The sequence below is a fragment of the Uloborus diversus genome, chromosome 6 (assembly GCF_026930045.1).
Source record: "Uloborus diversus isolate 005 chromosome 6, Udiv.v.3.1, whole genome shotgun sequence".
Lineage (NCBI taxonomy): Eukaryota > Metazoa > Arthropoda > Arachnida > Araneae > Uloboridae > Uloborus > Uloborus diversus.
Window position 1 is genome coordinate 65,637,936 of NC_072736.1, and position 20,242 is coordinate 65,658,177.

The following is a 20,242-nucleotide window of genomic DNA, read 5'->3' on the forward strand; positions in this document are numbered from 1 at the left end:
CTTGCACACCCCAAAAGCTTTGCTGTTTCCGTAATTGATACTCCACTTAAACGCGCCCCAACAATCATTCCTCTTTGGAACTCTGTAAGGTCTGACATCTCAACTTATTACAGAAATTTAGAACCAAGCACGCAACATTTGTGACTACTGTAGAGACACAGATAGGTTCCTCTTCACGCTCACCAGGTGGCAGACTACTGTTGCAGGTGGCGTGGCTGTACTATAAGTGTGAAATACGGCATACTTTTTCATAGGTGTTCATATTATTTTGTCTCCCATCTGTATGTCAACAGGTAAGCTCTATGCAAAGTGTATTCCATTCAGACTTAACCTAAAAGGGTTTAAATCTTCTGTGGGAACAAAACTTTCTACATTACATGATTTTCAAGCACAAATATGATTAGAATTACCTTTTATTTATGTTTGAATTTTGTTTTCCTAGAGAAAATGAAATAATTTAGTTTGCAAATAACAAAAATATTAACAAATGCACTCTTCAATTTTACCCTCCTGTATGATTATTAGAGAGCGACATTTATTTGAAGGCTCAATATTTCCAACAATTTTTTGCAAATACAGATTTTATATACTTGCTAGTGTACTAAATATAAGTAATGAAAAAATAGCACACAGGAAATAACAAATTGTTTATATTTACATTTTTTATTAACAAAATTAAAAAGTTCTTTGTTGATTTTTGCGAGTTAAATTATTTTGCATTTGTTTCCATTCATCAAAGTGTGTTTTAAAGTAAAATGCACCGAATTTCTTGAGAATGACACTTCCATTGCGATCCTGCTGGAGTTTCTTTTCATTCATAATTATATCTCTCATAACTATTTCTTTCTGTTTTATAGAGAGAAGTGTCCATATTCTGGATAATGTAAAGCTTCCATTCCTATCACAAATCAGTGAAACAAAAGCTGGCTGTAAAAAAGAAACAAAAAGTATTTTTAATTGGCAGTACAGTTTATATAAAACAACTTCTTTTGTAGATACAGCAAAATTATTTATAGTAAACTCCCTCAAGCGGATTAAGGACAAGTCAGTCAAGATTAAAGAATAATTTTTGAAGTGAAAAACAATAGCCAATGACTGATTTTTTCAAAAAATTTAAAAGTTAGTTGTTTTTGTACTTCCTTTATTGCCAATACACTTGTTCTTTTGCGCATGAAATTAAAAGAACTGCTATACAGTATGTATTCCACTGTTTGTACAATGTTTCAATGAATTCAAGGTTTTTTAACAAGAGCAATTTTCACCCTATTTGCCCCTCATTTTTAGCCTTTTTGCTGGTAATTTTCTGCATAATTCCACACATAATCAAGAGTTTGCTGTTAAAAAATATTTTTTCTTTAAGATGAATCTTACAACAACTATTTTATTTTGAATCATGAAAATTGAGAAGTTCAACATATTTAAATAAACATTTGGTGAACTGATTTAATTATGTAACATCTTATTTTCACAATTTCATTTTATTAGCCTAAATTTAAACGTTACAGTCATCTGGGTGAATTGGCATTCTTACCTCTTCTTGTGCAAAAATTAAAAACATAAGCGGATTTAATAGTTCATAAAAACCTACTTATAATTGATAAAAACATTCAATTTGTTTCTTACAAATTATAAATTTCTTCCAATCAATGAATGCAATATTGAAATATACTTTTTTCTAAGAATTGAATTATTACTTTTGTGCTTAAAGAGTAAATGAATACGAAACAATGTAGAAGGGCACAAATTAGTAGGAAAACCGCATATGCATGTTTCGGGATTACAAGAACATTTTCAATATAAAAAATGAGTTTATGGATGAAAAGACTATACATTTTATATTTTTTTCTCTTTGAATTTGTATGTTCTATAGTTGATTGCTCCATATTTTTAAAAACTACAGTTTTCTATAATTTCAAACTATCTGTTCATATTTATTATTCATACCAAATGTCGAATGAAAAAAAAGCCACGTTAAAATAAACCAAAAAGAAAAAAAAAAGTGATTATCAAAAAATAAATAAATTGTTATTGAGAAAAATAAAATAGTTTTTTTTATTGTAAAAATTTCTACAAAACGCTCATAAATAATGCTTATGGAAAGTTGAAACAGAAACAAACAATGAAACGTGAAAAGCTTAGTTAGCAGTTGTCTACAAAGAAGGAGAATTGAAAAAATATCACAAATGAGTACGTCTAGTATAATATATTACCTTTGAATGCGAGAAAAAAAAAGAAAAAAAAAATACATATCATTAGCACCATGCCAAAACACAAAATAGTATAATTTTTATAGATAACTTAGAGAGAAAAAAACTACTGTTTGAAGTAGTTCTAACCGGTAGCCCTTTATGATACGGGAAACATTGAATTTGAAAAACCTAATTTTTCACATTTCTTATTAGCATTGTGCTGTAAAATATTAATGGTTGCTTAATAAAAGACAAACTATTATTGAATTGCATAAGATAAAAATACTGCTCTATAAGCTTTTGGCCAACCGGAAGAGTTCATTGTAACAATGAATTCTTCCGGTAGTAACAATGCATTAAATCAATGCTTTTTCTTTTTTTTTTACAGTTTTTATATTCTGATGATGCATGCTTTTCAGCATAAGAAATCACCTCAACCATGATTTAATTCTTTACTTTTTATGATAGAAGATTTTTCAAAAATGCTTTCCACTAAATCTCACAAATCAGATAACTCCAAATACATGAAAATTTAGAAATAAACTTTGACAACTACTGCTCTGGTGAAAGATAAAAATACAGTCTCTCTCTCTCTCTCAACCCTCGTTTATCGCGGTTAATTCGTTCCAGACTTTACCGCGATAACTGAATTTCCCCCACAGTAGGATTCTGATTTATAAACTGAATATTTTCCTAACTGATGTGCCTAAAACTTTACTTAAAATGTAAATAGGTTTTTAACACAGTTGGAGTCCCTTAGACATGAAACAGCACTTTTAGCCACCATTACATTTGAAATGCTTAATATATTGCACAAAATATGAGAATAGACGTAATAGATATTACATTGTTAATTATTGGGAAAAAACTCCACACACACATGCAGTTTTATTACTTCTACTAATCTATGAAAATAGCTCAACTTGTTCGATGATGAATTATTGCCAGTTAGTGACCGTATGTACCCCCGTTCTTCCTCTACATTTATCCTCATTAAAGGTATTACGCATACAACTTAAAAAGCTAGTACATTGTTGAACACCATTTACAGATGTATTTATACCCTAGTAAAAATAGTTTTTTTACTTTCTAGTTAGTGCTTAACAGTTAAAACAGGGGTGCCCCCCCCCGCCCCCCAAAAAAAATCTAAACCTTCTTTCCTTTTTCTATTTTTTTTTGCCCTCTTTTATTAAATATTTTTTATTTATTTATTTATTTTTAATTATTATTATTTTATAAGAAAAGTTCTGTGCTATGCGAATGACATTCACACACAAACTAAATGAATAAATAAAATAAAATGTAAAAAGAATGAAAAAAAAAATAAAATAAATAATTTAAATTAAAAATAAATCAATAAATAACTTTATTTATTTATTTAAAAATATTTAATTAAATTAAAATGTAAAAAATTCCCTACACTTTTTTTTGGCGATTTTATGCCTCCACTCCCTCAACTAGTACAACTACAGCCCCTCAGAAGAGCTTACCTTAGTTAAAAGACATACTTTGTTATCCTTTTGTAGGAAAAAGTTTACACGAGCACATAAAAAAGGCTAATTAGTATATTTGGAAAAAAAAATCGCTGTGTAGTGAAGCCGCGAAAGTAGAAGTGCGAAGTAGCAAAGGACGACTGTACAACGTTAAAATACAAATTTGCGGGACACTGGAGACACATTTTTTGGAGTTCCTTATAACCCTGAAGTACATATATCTGCAGTTTCCTGCAAAGTTGTATTTAAACCTTGTATTATTATCTTTTACTTATCAGTAAAAAGGTATTCATTTATTTCTTAGTACTGCTCTGTCTGAAACATATCTTAGAAATTAAATACAAATTAATCATTGCAATGTATCAACACTTTTCAGTGGATTCAATTACTAAACACAAAGCAATAAATAGCAAAAAGCAAGCGTATCTCCCCTCTCTGCAGAAGAAATATTTACTTACCTTAAGATGATTCAGAAGCTTATCCTTGTTTTTCTCACCCACATTATTGGAGATAGCAAAGTATGAATTTAGAACATGACAACCTTGAATGTGACAGGCCAAAAACACAAGATCTTGAGGTTTCATATTTAGCAAACTGTTGACAACCTAATAAAAGAAAACCAAATTGCAGTTAAACTTTAATAAACGTTTTCAAATGATTTAAGTGGTTGAAATTCAACAGAGTATGTGAAAGTTAGTATTTTAAAGAAAAGGGGGGGGGGGATATTTTTGCGATGGGTGAAAGTAATAACGCACAGTTATTGCTTGTGTTTGAGTAAAATATTTTTTTCTTTTCAAATTTTATCTTCCATCTTCATTAAATGCTTGTAGTAGGTGCTTTTTTTTAATGAATGAAAGCACTGCATGTATTGTTGGTTTATGTACAGGGTTCGTACTTCCTTAAGAAACCCTTAATTTTATCAAGTAAAATTAAGGTCCCTTAAAAAGTCCTTAATTTTCTGAAAATGTTCTTAATTTTTTAAACACTATATTAAGTTTGGTCCCAGTTTTTTTTTTTTTTTTTTTTCTATTTTGCCCCCTCAAGCCTTCATCCTCCGCGATATCTGCCGAAAACGTATGTTTGGGAAACATACCAACGATGTCAAACACATGTTTTGCCGAAAATTGTATGCCTTGTTTGAGATTTCAATCTTTTTGCATCCTGCAAATATTTTAATCATTTTTGATGTTGGGAGGTTTTTTCACAATATACTACTTTATATCTGTCTTTTTTATTCATTATTTCAATAATATTTTTATTTTTTAAATTTAGTTTAGAAAAAATGCAGAAGTCAGTCAAAAAAATGTGGTCTAACTCCCAGTCTCGAATTGTATTGAAACTTGGCATGGTTACCTTTTTTTAATGTATTAAAGCATTCAAAATATTTATGGTGAATCTCTAATGGTTTAGGCTATATAGCCTGTAAAATGTTTTGGAATTTCATTATTAAATGAGCCAACTTCAAGTTATTCTTATGATTCTGGAATAGTATTATGCAGCTTTTTAAACCAAGTTTTGAGTTCCAATACAAGGAAAAAGGATGATCAATTATTTACTTTTCACTCTGTTGTAAAGTTTTACTTTACAAACAAAGCTTACTTTAAAATTTTCAATATCTTAAATTCAAATGTTTTTATTTAAAAAATTATATTTTTCTCTAAAAAATATAAAAAATTGATATTGTTGAGTGATACAGCCAGTTTTGAACTCTGGCTCCCTCAATCCTGTAGTAGAGGACTTGGGAACTAGAAATTGCTGCCTCTCTTTCAAAATTTGAATTTATATAGAAAAACACTTGCAAGAAATGGTGCAATGCAGCAAATTTGTACAAAATGGGATGTTAGTACCAATAACAAATAAAAAGCAACAATTGCACTCTTCCTGCATTTTGGGAAAAATGTTATGCATTTGTGTTGGCATTTGTAAAATATAAATCAGGAGTTCTCAAATTTTTTCAACTTTGAAGATTTAGAATTTTCTCATGGCACACTAGTCCATCTCTAAAACTAATAAGCTGTTATTTTCGGGGGGGGGGGGGGGGGTCCTACACCTGGAGCACAGTTCGTGCAGCATATGCAGCACAGGATCATATCCTCCTCGCAAAAACTCCGGTGTTACATAAAAGGACAAGTGGTAATAAGGGAAACTATGGTCCTATTGTACTACAATCTACTTTTCTATGTTATCAAACCTTGGGAAAAAATGACGGCACACAACATTTTTCTTTTTGAATTCGTCATAATTTAGGTTTCAAGAATTGTATGCAACATTTTTTTTTTCATTCTAGTTAAATTTCATGGAATCCTGTAGAAACAAAATTTACCGTAAAAGAAGATCAGTTGGTTTTGACATCATTCTTCCGCAACAAGTTTTGCTATACGTTTGCACTGTTGCCTGGTAGTTAAAAATGGCTTGCTGATAATACTTTATCATCATCACGCGATCAGACTGATGACAACCCTTTATCATCAGTCGGGTTTTGTGATGACGATGAAAGAAGATTTAGTGAATTATTGTCATACTGTATCAAGAAATGAAGGCTTCCCTAACTGGTCAACCGTGCATTATTTGGAGCATTCGCTTTACATATATATTGACGGACACTTCTCGGTACCCCTCACTTCTCCCTACGGTCCTTCAGGGTGCCATGGCAACCAGTTTGAGAACCCCTGGTATATATAAAATGTATCAAGTACTTTGCCCCCTGGAAAACTTAGAAATGGTGTACCTAAAGTTAGATGAGACCTTAAAATTTTTTGAGAATCCTTAAAAAAGTTCTTGATTTTCACTTTTAAAAATAAGTATGAACCCTGATGAATACAACCATATTTCCTGATATAAAACACAGCAGATAAGTTTTCACATACTATTTATTGTACTTTTACTCTATACTTTAAATTTTGTATTTTTATTTTTTCTTATTATTTATTTCCTAATTAACACTTTTTAGACAGCAAAACTTGCAGCAAAAATATTTCTTGCAACGTACGATTTTGATCTGCAAAAGGTAAAAAATAAATAAAAGTCATAGCACTTTTTACGATAACAGCTAATATAATTGACTTATGCATTAAAAAAATTAATATCTTGCAAGTTTATTTATTTTTTGAAAAAGTTGAGTGCAGCTGCCAAAATATAAGTGAAAGAAAGAAGTAAATAAAATTACTGAATATCAATTACAGTTTCATATTGCTACTTTATGTCTTTTTCAACTAGCAAAAAGCAAAAATTTACTTTTCTCTTAAATAAATATTTAGTTAATGTCTTAGTTACAGGGTTCATACTCTATTTGGATGAAAACATTCCATGACTTTTCCAAGACTTCATAAAAATTTTCATGACCTTGTTACACAAAGAGAATATTTAATATCAAACTTGCCAGCTTTTGAAAATGAGCATTAGCAAAACTTCCAGGTAAATGCCACTATCTCATTGAAGCATTTACTTATTGAAAAACAATCCGTCTACATCTAAAAACCTAAACTTCGCATTTGTCTTCATCATATAAATTTAAGTAAAGTAAAAATACAGTAAATGGAATATAATGATTCTTAAATGTCTAGTTTTTTATACTTATTTTTTTAAAATTATTATTTTTATAAACAGGCAGAATGATAATGAATGGGACAAAGGTTGAATGAGTTATTACTAAATTTCAATAAATTTGCTGCAAAAGGCTTTTAGTGTCAACAGTGCAATTAATCATCCGAATAACTTGACAGTACTTTGGCTCTTCAAAGTGAAAAAAACATTCTATACTAAATTCATATCTTTAAGCCAGATATTTATTTAAAAAACATTCAGTAGTGAATAAATCTTCTGATTCAAATCTCCTTGTGGACTTATTTGCACATTTTCAAATGCATAAAAATTAATAGGTTCAGAAATTTCGGAACAGTGTTTGATTCTTGACATTAAACATAGCAGTGGGTCACCTGGATCAGTTTTGCAAGCCGTATGTTGGGCACTACTGTTTTAGGAAATTAGAATTCCCCTATGTCTGTACTCTATTCCCTGTGACTCATACCTTTATTTTTTTTTAACCTTCAATAAATTAAGATAAATTAAAAAAAAAAATTTATACAAGTGGAAATGAACTCGGATGTAACTGAATTGCATTTTTTGAGTGGGTGTGGCAAAATCAAGAATGTGCAAATTCGCTACTACCAGGGCGGACTGGCCAGGTCGGCTAGTCGGGGATCCCCGACTGGGTCAACCGTTGAGTGGGCCACTTCAAACATTTTTTTTTATTTACCTTAATACATTTTAATTCAAGCCTAACATTTTTCAAAGTGTTAAAATAGTTTTAAAAAAGCATGTAATTTGCTTACGTGATGTGAAAAAGCGTTTGGAAACATGTTTATTTTTTTCCATCCTAAGCAGGGAAAAAGTAAATAGCCGAAGTCCGCACTTGTGAATGCTTTCCTCTCTTAACAACTTTCTACCTAGTTTTTAGAGCCCTGGGGGCCATGGCTCTCACTTTGAGGAAACGGGAAGGGGCCTGAAAAAGGGTCCGTAACGAGAAAAGGGCGTAAAAAAATTATATTTGTACGTCTATTAACAAAAATGTAATGGGCCTGCACCATCAGACAAAGCGGCTCCGGTCTTGCTATAAATTAGTGGTGCGACATCGATGGCAAAACATCGATGTTTCAGAACATCAATGTTGGAAATTAAAACATCGATGGTATTGATATATCGACCAAAAAACATCGATGTTTCTGAACATCGATGTTTTAAAACATCCATCGATGTTTTAAAACATCGATCGTTTTGTCAATATTTAACATACATTTTTTAGTATACTACACTACAAACTTATATAGATGATAATCTCTAACAAATGTTTCTTAATGGATCAGGGCATTGTGTCTAATTTAAGCAATACAAAAGAATACGAACCCCACGAATATATTGAAACAACTGAACTGCAAATCATAAATACAATTTAATAGGAATAATTTCGCAACATCTTGGTACTATAATAAGACAAAAAATGATAAGACATGCAACAATTAATACAAACTAGTTAAATCTGCGAAAAAATATATGATATCACTTACATTCAGTTGTATGATGAGAAAGAGTTGTACAAATTATATTAAAAGTACAAAATTAATTCTAACAATCATTATTAAGAGCAAGAAATATGTTTTGAACTGTTAGTGCAAAAAAGTTAAACACAAATTGTGAGTAATTGGTGGACGGCTTATTGAGGGTAGACGCAGTGGCAGATACGAGTGAGGGGGTCATAACACCCCCCCCCCCCAACCCGCAACAGTATTTGAATGTTTGCTCGAAAAAATAAAAAACTTGATCGTAACCGTAAGTGTACACAAGGAGGAGGAGGGGGGATCATGACCCCCTCCTCCCATAAAAATCTGCGACAATACTTTGTAATCTGTTTCAAGGTTCATTGCATTTGAGTAGTGAAAATGACTGCTTAAAAAAAAAAGAAAAAAAAGCCGGACCGAAATCATAATAAGAAACAGTAAATAGTTCTCGATTTTTTTTCGGTGGGGGGGGGGGGGGTATTAACTGTCACTTTTCTATTTATAGCATATGTATTTAAAATATGTAGACAGTAAAAATAGCTTTTCTCGAGACAGTTAGTAAGCGGCGCTGAGTTCAGGAGCCAGTATAATGAAAAGTAATAAAGAAGGTCTGACGCCCGTTTGCTTTTATAAGCAACAAATTTAATAAACGATAGTTTTTGTAAAACCATATCCAAAGCTTCAGGCATCGCTTCAATCGATAAAACATTTGAGTCCATAAATGTTTTTTTTTCTGTAAAGTCTCTATAGATTAGAATTTCTTTCTGTTATAATTTTTAGATAGTTCAGTTTTTAGTCGTGCTGAGTTTATGTTTAAATGTGCTGTAAATAGTTTATTAGTTTAAATCAGTGTTTAGGATTTATTATCGTGCAAGAAATGTAAACTTTGAGTGTCGTGTTAGAGCAAAACCTCATTATACATAGGTTCTCGCAGTGGTGCCACCTAGTCAGTGGCGGATACAAGGAGAGGGTCATAGGGGTCATGACCCCCTCCCTAAAACGTCGACAATATTATCCGTTCGCATTGTATTCAAACACTTTATGGATAAAATATAAATAATTTCCGTTTTTGTTTCAGTTTTTGAATTATTTTTACAAGTAAATACTTGAAATACTTCTTCTTTTAATTGTCTATAAAATTTATTCTTGAGGTTTTTGTCCTATTAGGTGATCCCTGACCGATGTGGTATTTTTTAAACACCTAAGTAGTTTCAGAAATTTTTCTTACCAAAAACCATAAGTTTATTCATGGAGGAGGGGTGAGGGTCACTCTTTAGCATGAGCCCCCTAAAATGTTAGTCTGTATCCGCCCCTGGGTAGACGATAAGTAACCCCCAATATTTGGTGTTTAAGCGCATTTCTCTTTTCGCTGACTATTCCACCAGGCAGAGAAAAATCTCCTTCCGATGAAACATAAGTCGCCATCACTATCAAATACTTTGACACAACTGTTAACAGTTCTGAATTAGTACAGTTATAATATTCACCGTAGTAATATATAGGATTCTCCTTTAGTTTAAGAATTGAAGTCTTAGAATCGACTGCAAGAACTGGCAACAGACTACCATTGTCGAGTTCTTCCAATAGCTTTGACCTCTTCCTCACCCTCCAGTCATCTTTTACCGTCTTGCAGTGATCTTTCCAAAAATCATCCTTTACACAGAAAAATCGATATTTTGAAATGTGTGCAAATAAATGACAATTTTGGTGCAATTCCATACGTAAATTTAATTACCTAGCAAGAAAATTGGAGCAAATTTTACTATAATTTTTAATTATAATACAAAATCATCAACATCGAAAAAACATCGAAACCAAAACATCGATGTTCCAAAAACATCGAAAGTAAAACATCAATGTTTTAGCAAAAACATCGATGTTTCCAAAACATCGACATCGATGTCGCACCCCTACTATAAATGCACGGACCATGCTTTGGGGTGTTTATACAAGAGCAAGGACGTGCACAAAGGGGGGGGGGCACCTGTTTGCCTGGTTCCGAGCCTGAAGGGGGCCTGAAATTTTTTAAATGAGGGGTGAAATATATGTAGGGACGTAGGGGTAAACAATATGGAGGGGACCCCGTAAAAGTCATTTGTGACGGGCCTCAAAATTTCTATGCACGCCCATGTACATGAGAATCCTTTGAATATCAAAAATCTGCCTGAAATAAGTAAAGCTTCTCTTCCTCTTCTCAAGCAATTTTCGTCAAACAGCCAACTTCATATAGAACAAAAGAGGAAAATAAACTGAAATCCATAATTAGAGACCCCAGTTAAAGATGTGTTGAAATGCTACATGAACTGGGCTTTGCCCCTCCACTTTAAGTTCAAAATTAACGACAGATCAAAAAATCATAAAATTGATTGATTCACGTGTTTATTGAACAAAAAATGGACTTAATAAGAGTGGGTTTTATATTTTTCTCAAGTTATCTATACTACTGTTATCAAGATGAAAGATTTTTTTCTTTTTTTTTGTATACCGTAAAAACCGGCGTATCAGCCGCGGCTCATGCGTGAAAAAAGGTTATTTTATCTTTACTGCGGCCCATACAAAGGGGCGGCCCTTACGCTAATTCTTTTTCCTACACTTCCAGACGTAAATATCAAATTCTGAGAATAAATAAAAGGCTGGGAAATAGAGGGTAACGGTGAAAATAATCTATCTTTTAGGACAAAAATCATCTATGGGGGGTGGGCAAAAGCAGATGCGATACTTCTAAGTAACAAAAGTAATTTCTTATCTTTGCTGATATCCCTGCCCAGGGACGACCTGTAGCTGTCAGCTATCTGCTGAAACAGTGGAAGAAGGAGGGGAAACACCTGCTCGGACATCTATCTATGGCAAACAAAGGGAGAGTTCCTTGAATAAGCCAATACAGCTGAAGGCTACTTCGGACTTCAAAAACAAAATGCTGGGAGAGTGAAGGGGGGGGGGGATGGGGAGGGAGAGTTTCTTACAGGAGTGGTAAAAAGCAATGGAATTCAAAAAATCAGCTGAATGGATTGACGACGAGGAAAAGAACGCCTTCGTGCTTTACTGGAGAGAAAAGGGGTCGGGAGGGTGGGGTATAGAATCTGAAGCTGTGTCCTGTTACTGAGGTTCTGGGAAGGGAAACAAACTTTCAGCCTTGGGGCACGAATAATTGAAGAGAGAGACGCGCTCGCTCCGTCACTCCCCTCTCTCCCTCCCCGTCAATTTAGCAGCTGACCTGTTCACTTCGCTTTCTCGCAGAGCTAACTTCAACATCGTATCTAGCGCTCTTGTAATTTTGTTGCTCCAAATTCGTCCATTTGAAGTATGGCTCCTATTAAACGGCTGAAAAGTTATACTGCTGAATTTAAACTCCGTGCCGTGGAAAAAGCTGAGCAGATCGGGAATAGAGCGGCTGCTCGTGAATTCAACGTAGACAAGAAATGTATACAACGATGGAAAAAAGATAAAGCAACTTTGTCTGCAATGCCGCGTAAGAAACGCGCGAACAGGACTGGAGTTGTCCGTTATCCTAAGTTGGAGGAAAATCTAACTGTTTGGATTAAAGAAAGACGAAACGCGGGTGTTTCGTTATCCACTGTAAAAATCAGGCTCCAAGCCAAAAAAATGGCATCGCAAATGAATCTTAATGATTTTGCTGGCAGCCAGTCCTGGTGTTGCAGATTTATGCGGCGCAATGGACTTTCCGTCCGGACGAAAACGACAATGGGGCAAGCGTTGCCCTCCGACTGGCAGATAAAGAAGGCAGAGTTTCTCAAATTTGTGAAAAAAACTATTTCCGAAAAAAAATTTGATTTGTCGCAAATCGTCAACATGGACGAAATGCCTCTTACTTTTGACTGTCCTCCCAACAAAATAGTTAATGTTACGGGAGAAAAAACTGTAAATATAGTAACAACTGGAAATGAAAAATGTTCATTCACGTGTGTGTTGTCATGTGCGGCCGATGGAGAAAAATTAAAACCGCTTATCGTTTTTAAGCGGAAAACCTTGCCTAAAGAGGACTTCCCTAAAGACGTCGTCATCCGCGCCAATGAAAAAGGCTGGATGTGCCAGGAAATTATGCTGGATTGGTTGAATGAAGTCTGGAGGAAGAGGAAGGGTTCCTTTTTTAAGCCAGACGGACTTCTTGTTCCACATCTCTCCATGCGCGCACATCTGTTAGATGTAGTCAAGAGTGCCTGTAAAAAAGTGTCTGCAACTATGGCTGTCATTCCAGGTGGACTAACAAAAAAGCTGCAACCCCTGGATTTGACAGTCAATAAATGCTTGAAAAGTGAAGTTCGAAAACGTTGGGAAGAGTGGATGACGGATGGTTTGCATTCCTACACGAAAACTGGGAAAATGAGAAAAGCAAGCTACGCCGAAGTCGCTGAATGGGTAAGCGACTCATGGAAGAGCGTTAAACAAAGCGTTATTGTGAACGCGTTCAAAGCCGCCGAAATCTCGGATAATGGCCGATTCGACGAATCTGCGGACAGTGATTCTGACATTGACGACAACAATGAACAATTAGATGAAACGATTTTAAATTTGTTTCATTCTTCTAGTGATGATTCTGACTTTGATGGTTTCGATTGAAATTTCAAATGTTACTTTTTGATACTCTTTTTTTAAAATTATTTATTCCTTTTAATGCTTTATTATTATTTTTAAATGCTTAATTTTGTTGTAAACATGTATTTTTGTTCGTTATTTTCACTGGAATAAATGTAATTTACATTGCAAGTTCCTTTATTGAAGAATCTCGATGCAGCCCATACGCGAGGTGCGGCCCTTCTGCGATATTTTTTTCTAAACACGAACATTATTTCAGATGCGGCTCTTACGCGGGTGCGGCCGATACGCCGGTTTTTACGGTAGAATAGGTTCCAAAACTACTGGACCTATTTTAACCATTTTTTCACTATAGAAAGCTACATTATCAAGAAATAACATAGGCTATAATTTATTTCTAAAAAACTTAGTCCAAAAGAGTTATTTAGCGTTTATGTGATTTTTAGCAGTTTTTAGAACTTTATTATGTAAATTTTATCCCACTGTTAAGCAAGAACTGAAATAAATATTTAACCCAATGCGAATTATTAATAGCGAAGGAATAAAAGGCAAGAGAATAAAGCTTTCATTTCTTGAAGCAAAGATCTCAATTGGCTTGAAATATTTGAAAGTAAAGTGTTGAAATAAATCTGGTTTCTTGCTAAATTCACGTCAAACGTGTCTTCCTTTCGTCGAAGTTGAATCTGAAAGTACGGTACATAACAACATTTGATCCCGGCTCGAATCATCTGAGTCTTGACACCACTGGCAAGAAGACGTTGAGGATTATCAAAGTAATCGGTAAATTATTAAAGGAAAAGATGGTCGAATTTGTAAAAGAGACATATTTTATCTCCGTCCAGATAAATCACATCAGGATGTACACCAAAGATCAGTGGATGATTTTTATCCTTGGCTGAAAGAACAAATCATGCAGTATATGAAGGTCATTTAAGTAAGCGTGGAAAAATAGTTAATGAAACCAATGCTCAGCTAGAGAGCGGAATTATCGTTTAAACGTTTTCGTTCAAAAGATCGAAACCGCTAATCGATCGGAGTTTGCTATTCAACTGGGTTACGGATGGGTAGTCGTTTGGCGATAAACAAGAGTAGCGGGATTATTATATTTAAAGCTATTGTTAACATACTGCAATGTCTTTTTTGTTTATTTGGCGAAAATTTTTTAATTGCAACGAATTGTTTATAGGTTTTTTTAAAGGTTGTTTAAACATTTCAGATGAAGAAAAAGATTATTACACACCAAGGGTGGGATTTTTTTTATTCCAGGGATATTTTTTCCTTTTCCATTTTTTCAAACGATAGATTTTCGATAGTTAAACGATGGATTTTCGTACGTTGCCTAAATTTGCGTTTTCAAAACTGCAATGTCAAAAAGTTTCTAGCCTCCGAATCCTGACCTTTCTCCTAATGTCATTCAGGATAGCCTGAAATGCATTTTTTGACTTTCAATTCCGAATATTTTAAGGAATGTGTCTGTGTCCCCAAAACCCTGCCCATCAAAGTTACGACTCAAGAAGACTGAAAGTGCACCTTTAAGATTCTACTTTCAAAAAACATCGAGGAACATCCTCAAATCTTCCCTTTTCCTCTCAGTTAGCGTCTCCAAGCTAGCCCAAAAGTTACATTTCCAATTTTAAAAAGTTCATTGGAGAGGGCTTCGAATGCCTCATTTTTGAGCATTTTTGAAAGCCTTATCCCAAATTTGAAACATTTTCTGAAGAGAGAATCTTGAGGCTTGTGTTTACTTTTGGGGCGACAAGACTTCCTCCAAGTCTGCAATTCTGTTTTTCAAGCTTTAATGTTGAAAAATTTAGAGAAAGAGCCTAAGAATTCTCCCTAATTCATTAATATTACCCCAAAGGTTGACTGAAATTGCAATTTTTTAAGAATTAAACTATGAAAATTTTGCAGAGAGAGACATCACCATTTCCTTAAATTCATTCCCCACAGATAGCTTACAATTTTGTCCCCTCCCCCCCTTCTTTCCTGTATTGTAACCATAGAAGTCCATCTTTTCTTCAAAGCTATAAATAGCATTTAAAAAATTCTCAGTATTTTTCTTATTTCTTACTTTATAAATTCAACCCTTTTTTATTTTATATTAAAACTTGATATAGAAAGTTGAAAAAAGAGGCATGGGTGGTAGCTCCATGTCTTTCTTCTGTGTATAAGAAATCGAGGATTTGACAAAATTTAAATTTCTTACTTTGCAATGGTGGGTCAGAATATGTTTTTGCCGACTGGGCCAAAGTTAGTCGGTCCGCCCCTGGCTACTACAGAATATAAAATATAAGAAGTGCGGTAATAGTAACGTACGGTAATAGTAAATTCAAAATGAGTGATGTCCAAGCAGTAAAATCGCATTGCAAAAAAAGAAGAGTGGCTGCTACAGAGGTAGATGCAATGAGATTTCAAAATTCAGATTTCGTTTTGGGATCTTTCATTTTTCCAGTTTTAATCTGTTATGTGCAATACTGTTAAATCACTCAAAATTTCTAATGCTCTTAAAGCAACTGTTAATTTCTCTTTGCCCAGGACATTTTCCCATGACTTTAAATAAATTTCCAAGACTTTCCCAGGTCTGAAAAATTTGCTTATTTTTCCCCCATGACTTTCCAGGATTTCAATAACCAGTACCAACCTTGTAGTTAAAACAAAAATAGAAAATTTCTATTTATTTTAACTGAAAAAGCTGAAAAATAATTGCAAAAATTTTAAATTGAATTTTTTTCCAGAAAAAACAAAATTAATCTGGATGTTTTTTTTTGGAAATTATTATTTATTTATTTATTTTTTATTGCAGAGGAAATAGAGATACTCTATCCTTATATGCAGGCAAAATTACTGAGCTTCTCCGAACAAGATTATAAAGAATAACCTTGACTAAAATATCAAAATAATAATAGCAATAACTCTATAGTAATGACAGTGATAAGTACTAACTTTTATGGGCTTATGAAATTTCAGAACTGCTTGTGAAACGAGAGATCCTTGCAAACAAATAAACTTATCCTGAGAAGTTTTTGATTCAATGTATTGTTCATACTTCTTAAATCCAAGAAGGAGAGGTACTACTTGAAGCTGCCTTTCTTCAGATTCTAAACAATGAAGACACTGCATTATGTTCTTAAAAGAAAAGAAAATTCAAAATTAAATCAAACATAAAAACACACATTCTAAAATGAATGAATATAATTTTTTATAATCTTTCACTTTACAATTAAAAGAGCTGTTAGATACATTTCTTCTGCTCTTATAGTTCGTTACATAAGTGAATTTCTTATACAATTAGCTAAATATTAAAATGGTAAAATTCCCTGGCATGGCAAATGGAATGGGGCATTTGGCAATGGGGCATGGGGCATGGCATGGGGCAAAGTGAAATAGTGAAATATTTGCTCTGCTTTTAGCTCCACCTATCTGGTATTATTTTAACTATGTTGTACCATACGTAGTCTCTTGCAGTTAGGGGAAAAAAATGCCACCGAAAATTAAAGCATCTGGTAACATAGGCAATTTTAAAAAATTGGTACGTATATTATAATATTTTGTTGTAAGTTAAAAATTATTTTTGTTACTATAAAATGATAAAGTTATTGATATTAAGATTTTAAATATTAATTGAGACCGCCTAATATTCAATACCGTTTTAATTTAGTTAATATTAAGCTTATTTGTATTTTAAATAAATTGTACTATTAGTCAAGTACATGTGGGGCAAAGTGAAATTGTTTGTTTCATTTACTGAATCAATCATTTAACATAAATCACTTACATTTTCATTTATTAATTAATTCATTTGCATTCCATCATTTAGTAGTTTACTTATTCATTCATTCATTCACTTATTTTCTAATTTATTTATTCTTTTACTTGTTCACTTATTTTTCTTCATAAATTAATTGATTTATCCATTTAATAATTTGTTTACAACAAAAAATACTGTTTCAACACAAGTTTTATTATAAAATACAATGCTCTTTCTTTGTTTACTGTAATTTTCAAAATAAATTTCCTATTTGTTCATTTTGAAAATACTCAGTCATCTTAACCATTTCACTTTGCCCCACGTTCCCCTACCATGCCATTGAGAAAATCTATATATTATATTTTGAAACATTGAATATTTTTAAAGTTTCAACATTTGAAAGGAAGATTAAATTGGGTGAAAACGATGAATCTTTTTCAAGCAGTGTGTAGGAAATTTTAAAAATGTGCAGAAAATATCACTTGACTAAAAGCTTTTTCTAATATTCTAGATTTTACAAAAGAATTTGAAATTAAACACTGTAAAAGTTAATAACCTAAAAATGCTGGATTTTATAAGGAATCATTGATGCTGATCATGAAGAAATTAACTTTATTTTGAAAAAAAAAAAAAAAAAAAAACTTTTACACACTTTTCCCATCAAAGGTTAACCTCTTCCAACTATTACAAGCAAACTAAAAAAATCCTCTAGAACCAAACAAGTCTACTTTTCTGTACACATGACTGCTGATTCAAATTATTTCAATTAATCTTTTCATTGAGCAAAAAAAAAAAAAAAATATATATATATATATATATATATATATATATATATATATAAACAACACATATCTCTTTCATGTAAAAATATAACTAAAATTTACAATAAATTAATGTCAAATTTATTAACCTCTCAAATTGTTGGTGCTAACTATTTAGTAAACTCTATCAAGGTCGTATGTGTGAAAATTTAATAAAAGTAATACTCATATACTATTTCAATGCATGAGCATATAAATGTATGAAAAGCAAATATAAAACAGAATCATAATCAAAATGTCAAACAGTATAAAATTTCAAATTGAACAAACAAAACAATAAATGAAGGAAAAACATAACAAAAGTGGTTCATAAAATGATTTTTGAATGTAGAAGTGTAGGTAACTATTAGTTAGTATTGAATTTTAGGCTAGAAAATTTTATTATTACTTTTTTTTTTTCCAATTTATATAACAAGCAGGGTCTGATTACCGCACATGCAAAGTAGACCTGGGCTCGGGGTAAAGCTCAAGATTCATGGTTGCCACTCGCCACGAGGTGACCTAGTTTGAAAAAGTGGCAACCTAAAAGAACGTCCTTAGTCGTCATTTTCCTTCCAGTAGTATCAAAGAAAAAAAATCTTGGTATGAACAGGAATTATGCACAAACTCAAGATGGTGGAAGAAAATAAATCGCTTTGGAAGCATACGCTTGAGAATAAACACTGAAGGGGGGAGGGTTAATGAAGATCGTTTTTTGACCAGAACGGCAATACTTTTCAATTATGTGTGAAAAATAGACGCCATATTTGGTCACTCACAAGATGGAAGTAGTTAAGATACTTAAGTGCTTAAGTTTCCAAAAACCGAAGCAGAGTTTGATGTTTGCTTAAACGCAAACTAATGAAAATAATGCAAAATGTGCTGTAAAGCATTTTATTATTTATTGATTGATTATTTAAAATAGGTTTCTTGAGAAATTATTATTTTTTTATTTAAAATTTCATCTTATCCTCATTGCATTGGAAGATAATGTGTTAAAAGCTACAACAATCCAATTAAATTGATGTTTAATGAGGATTTTTTATTTTTGTTTTTATGCTACAAATTCAAAAACCAAAATCTTAATTTCTAGTACAGTCGCCATATTTGGTCACTTCCAAGATGGAAGTGGGCAGATTCTTTTAAATGCCTAAGTTTCCAAAAACAGAATGGATGTCTATTGCAATACAATGCAAACTGTTGGAAAATCGGCAAAATGTGCTGTATCCCCCTCCCTCCGGATAATTAATTATTTTCTTGAAAAAATGCAAAAATTTTTCCTTCAAATTTTATCTTTAGAATATTATTTTATCTGTATTGCTTCAATGCTAATGTGCTGAAAACTGACTCTTTCATTCAAATTATAGTTTATTGGGTTTTTTTAATTATTTATAATTACTTTTTTTTTTGCAACAAATTCAAAAATCTATTAGCTTTAATTTTTTGTGTAGTAGCCATGTTTGGTCATTCGCAAGACGGAAGTAGACAAGACTATTAATTGTCTAAGTTGCCAAAAACAGAATTGGATGCTTATCTCAATGCAAACTATTGAAAATAATATAAAAAGTGCCAGAAATCATGATTTTTTAAAAATTAGGTTTTTTCTAGAAAAGAGAAATTTTATCAGCAAAATTGTATTTGATCCTCGCTGTTTCAGAGGCTTTGCGCCAAACTAAAACTATTTCGTCTAAAATGCAGTTTCCTGCCGTTTTCTCATTGATTTGTTCATCTATTAAGTTATTAAAAAAAATAAATAAAAACCTATCTTAACTTAAATTTTCCAAAATGCATATTTATAGCTTTTATAACGTACTCTGTAAAGTTCTACATGTCTGTTTTTTTACAAAAGTACTAAAAATCCCCCCCCCCCTTTTGTTCTTCAAAACTCAGTGACAGTAGTGGCCACTAAGTTTTTTGGTTCTAGTGGCCATTGGCCACTTAGAAATTTCCTAAATCTTGACCTTTAGCTCAGGGCCACACCTTCTTAAGGGGCCCTAAATATTTGAAAAACTTATGCATAACAACCAAGAATCATATATTTTAAAGAAAATAATACACAATTAATAACTTATTAATGAAAAAAAATCTCTCGATACTTAATTACTATTTCTCTTTTTAGATGGTTCTAAATAAGTAAAAACACTTCATTTCTTGAATTTCATTCAATAAAAAGTATAGTTACTAGGGTTTTTTTTTTTTTTTTTTTTTTTCATAAATGAACTGACTAATGAAGCTAAGAAGACTGAAAAAAAAAAAAATGTTTGGTAAATAACCAATTTTTTTCTTTCGAATATTTGTGGGAGGAGAGGGCAATATTCACTATTTAATTATTCCTATTCACTATTTAATTGAGCTATAAAAGTATCAATTTATAAAATTAATATGAAAAAAAAAGCAGTGGTGG

The 20,242-nt window shown here is 32.3% G+C and overlaps 1 protein-coding gene across 1 annotated transcript in view; it reads right to left on the reverse strand.

Moving 5' to 3' along the window:
• Nucleotides 1-622: 622 nt before the first annotated feature.
• The window catches only part of LOC129224378 (uncharacterized), a 54,426-nt gene continuing 34,806 nt past the window's right edge, over nucleotides 623-20,242 (reverse strand). The window contains exons 8-10 of the mRNA XM_054858821.1: nucleotides 16,234-16,416; nucleotides 4,141-4,287; nucleotides 623-927 (exon numbers count right to left, since the gene is read on the reverse strand). Coding sequence (XP_054714796.1) covers nucleotides 676-927; nucleotides 4,141-4,287; nucleotides 16,234-16,416 — 582 coding nt within the window. The 3' untranslated portion in view covers nucleotides 623-675. The remainder of the gene's footprint in view (nucleotides 928-4,140; nucleotides 4,288-16,233; nucleotides 16,417-20,242) is intronic.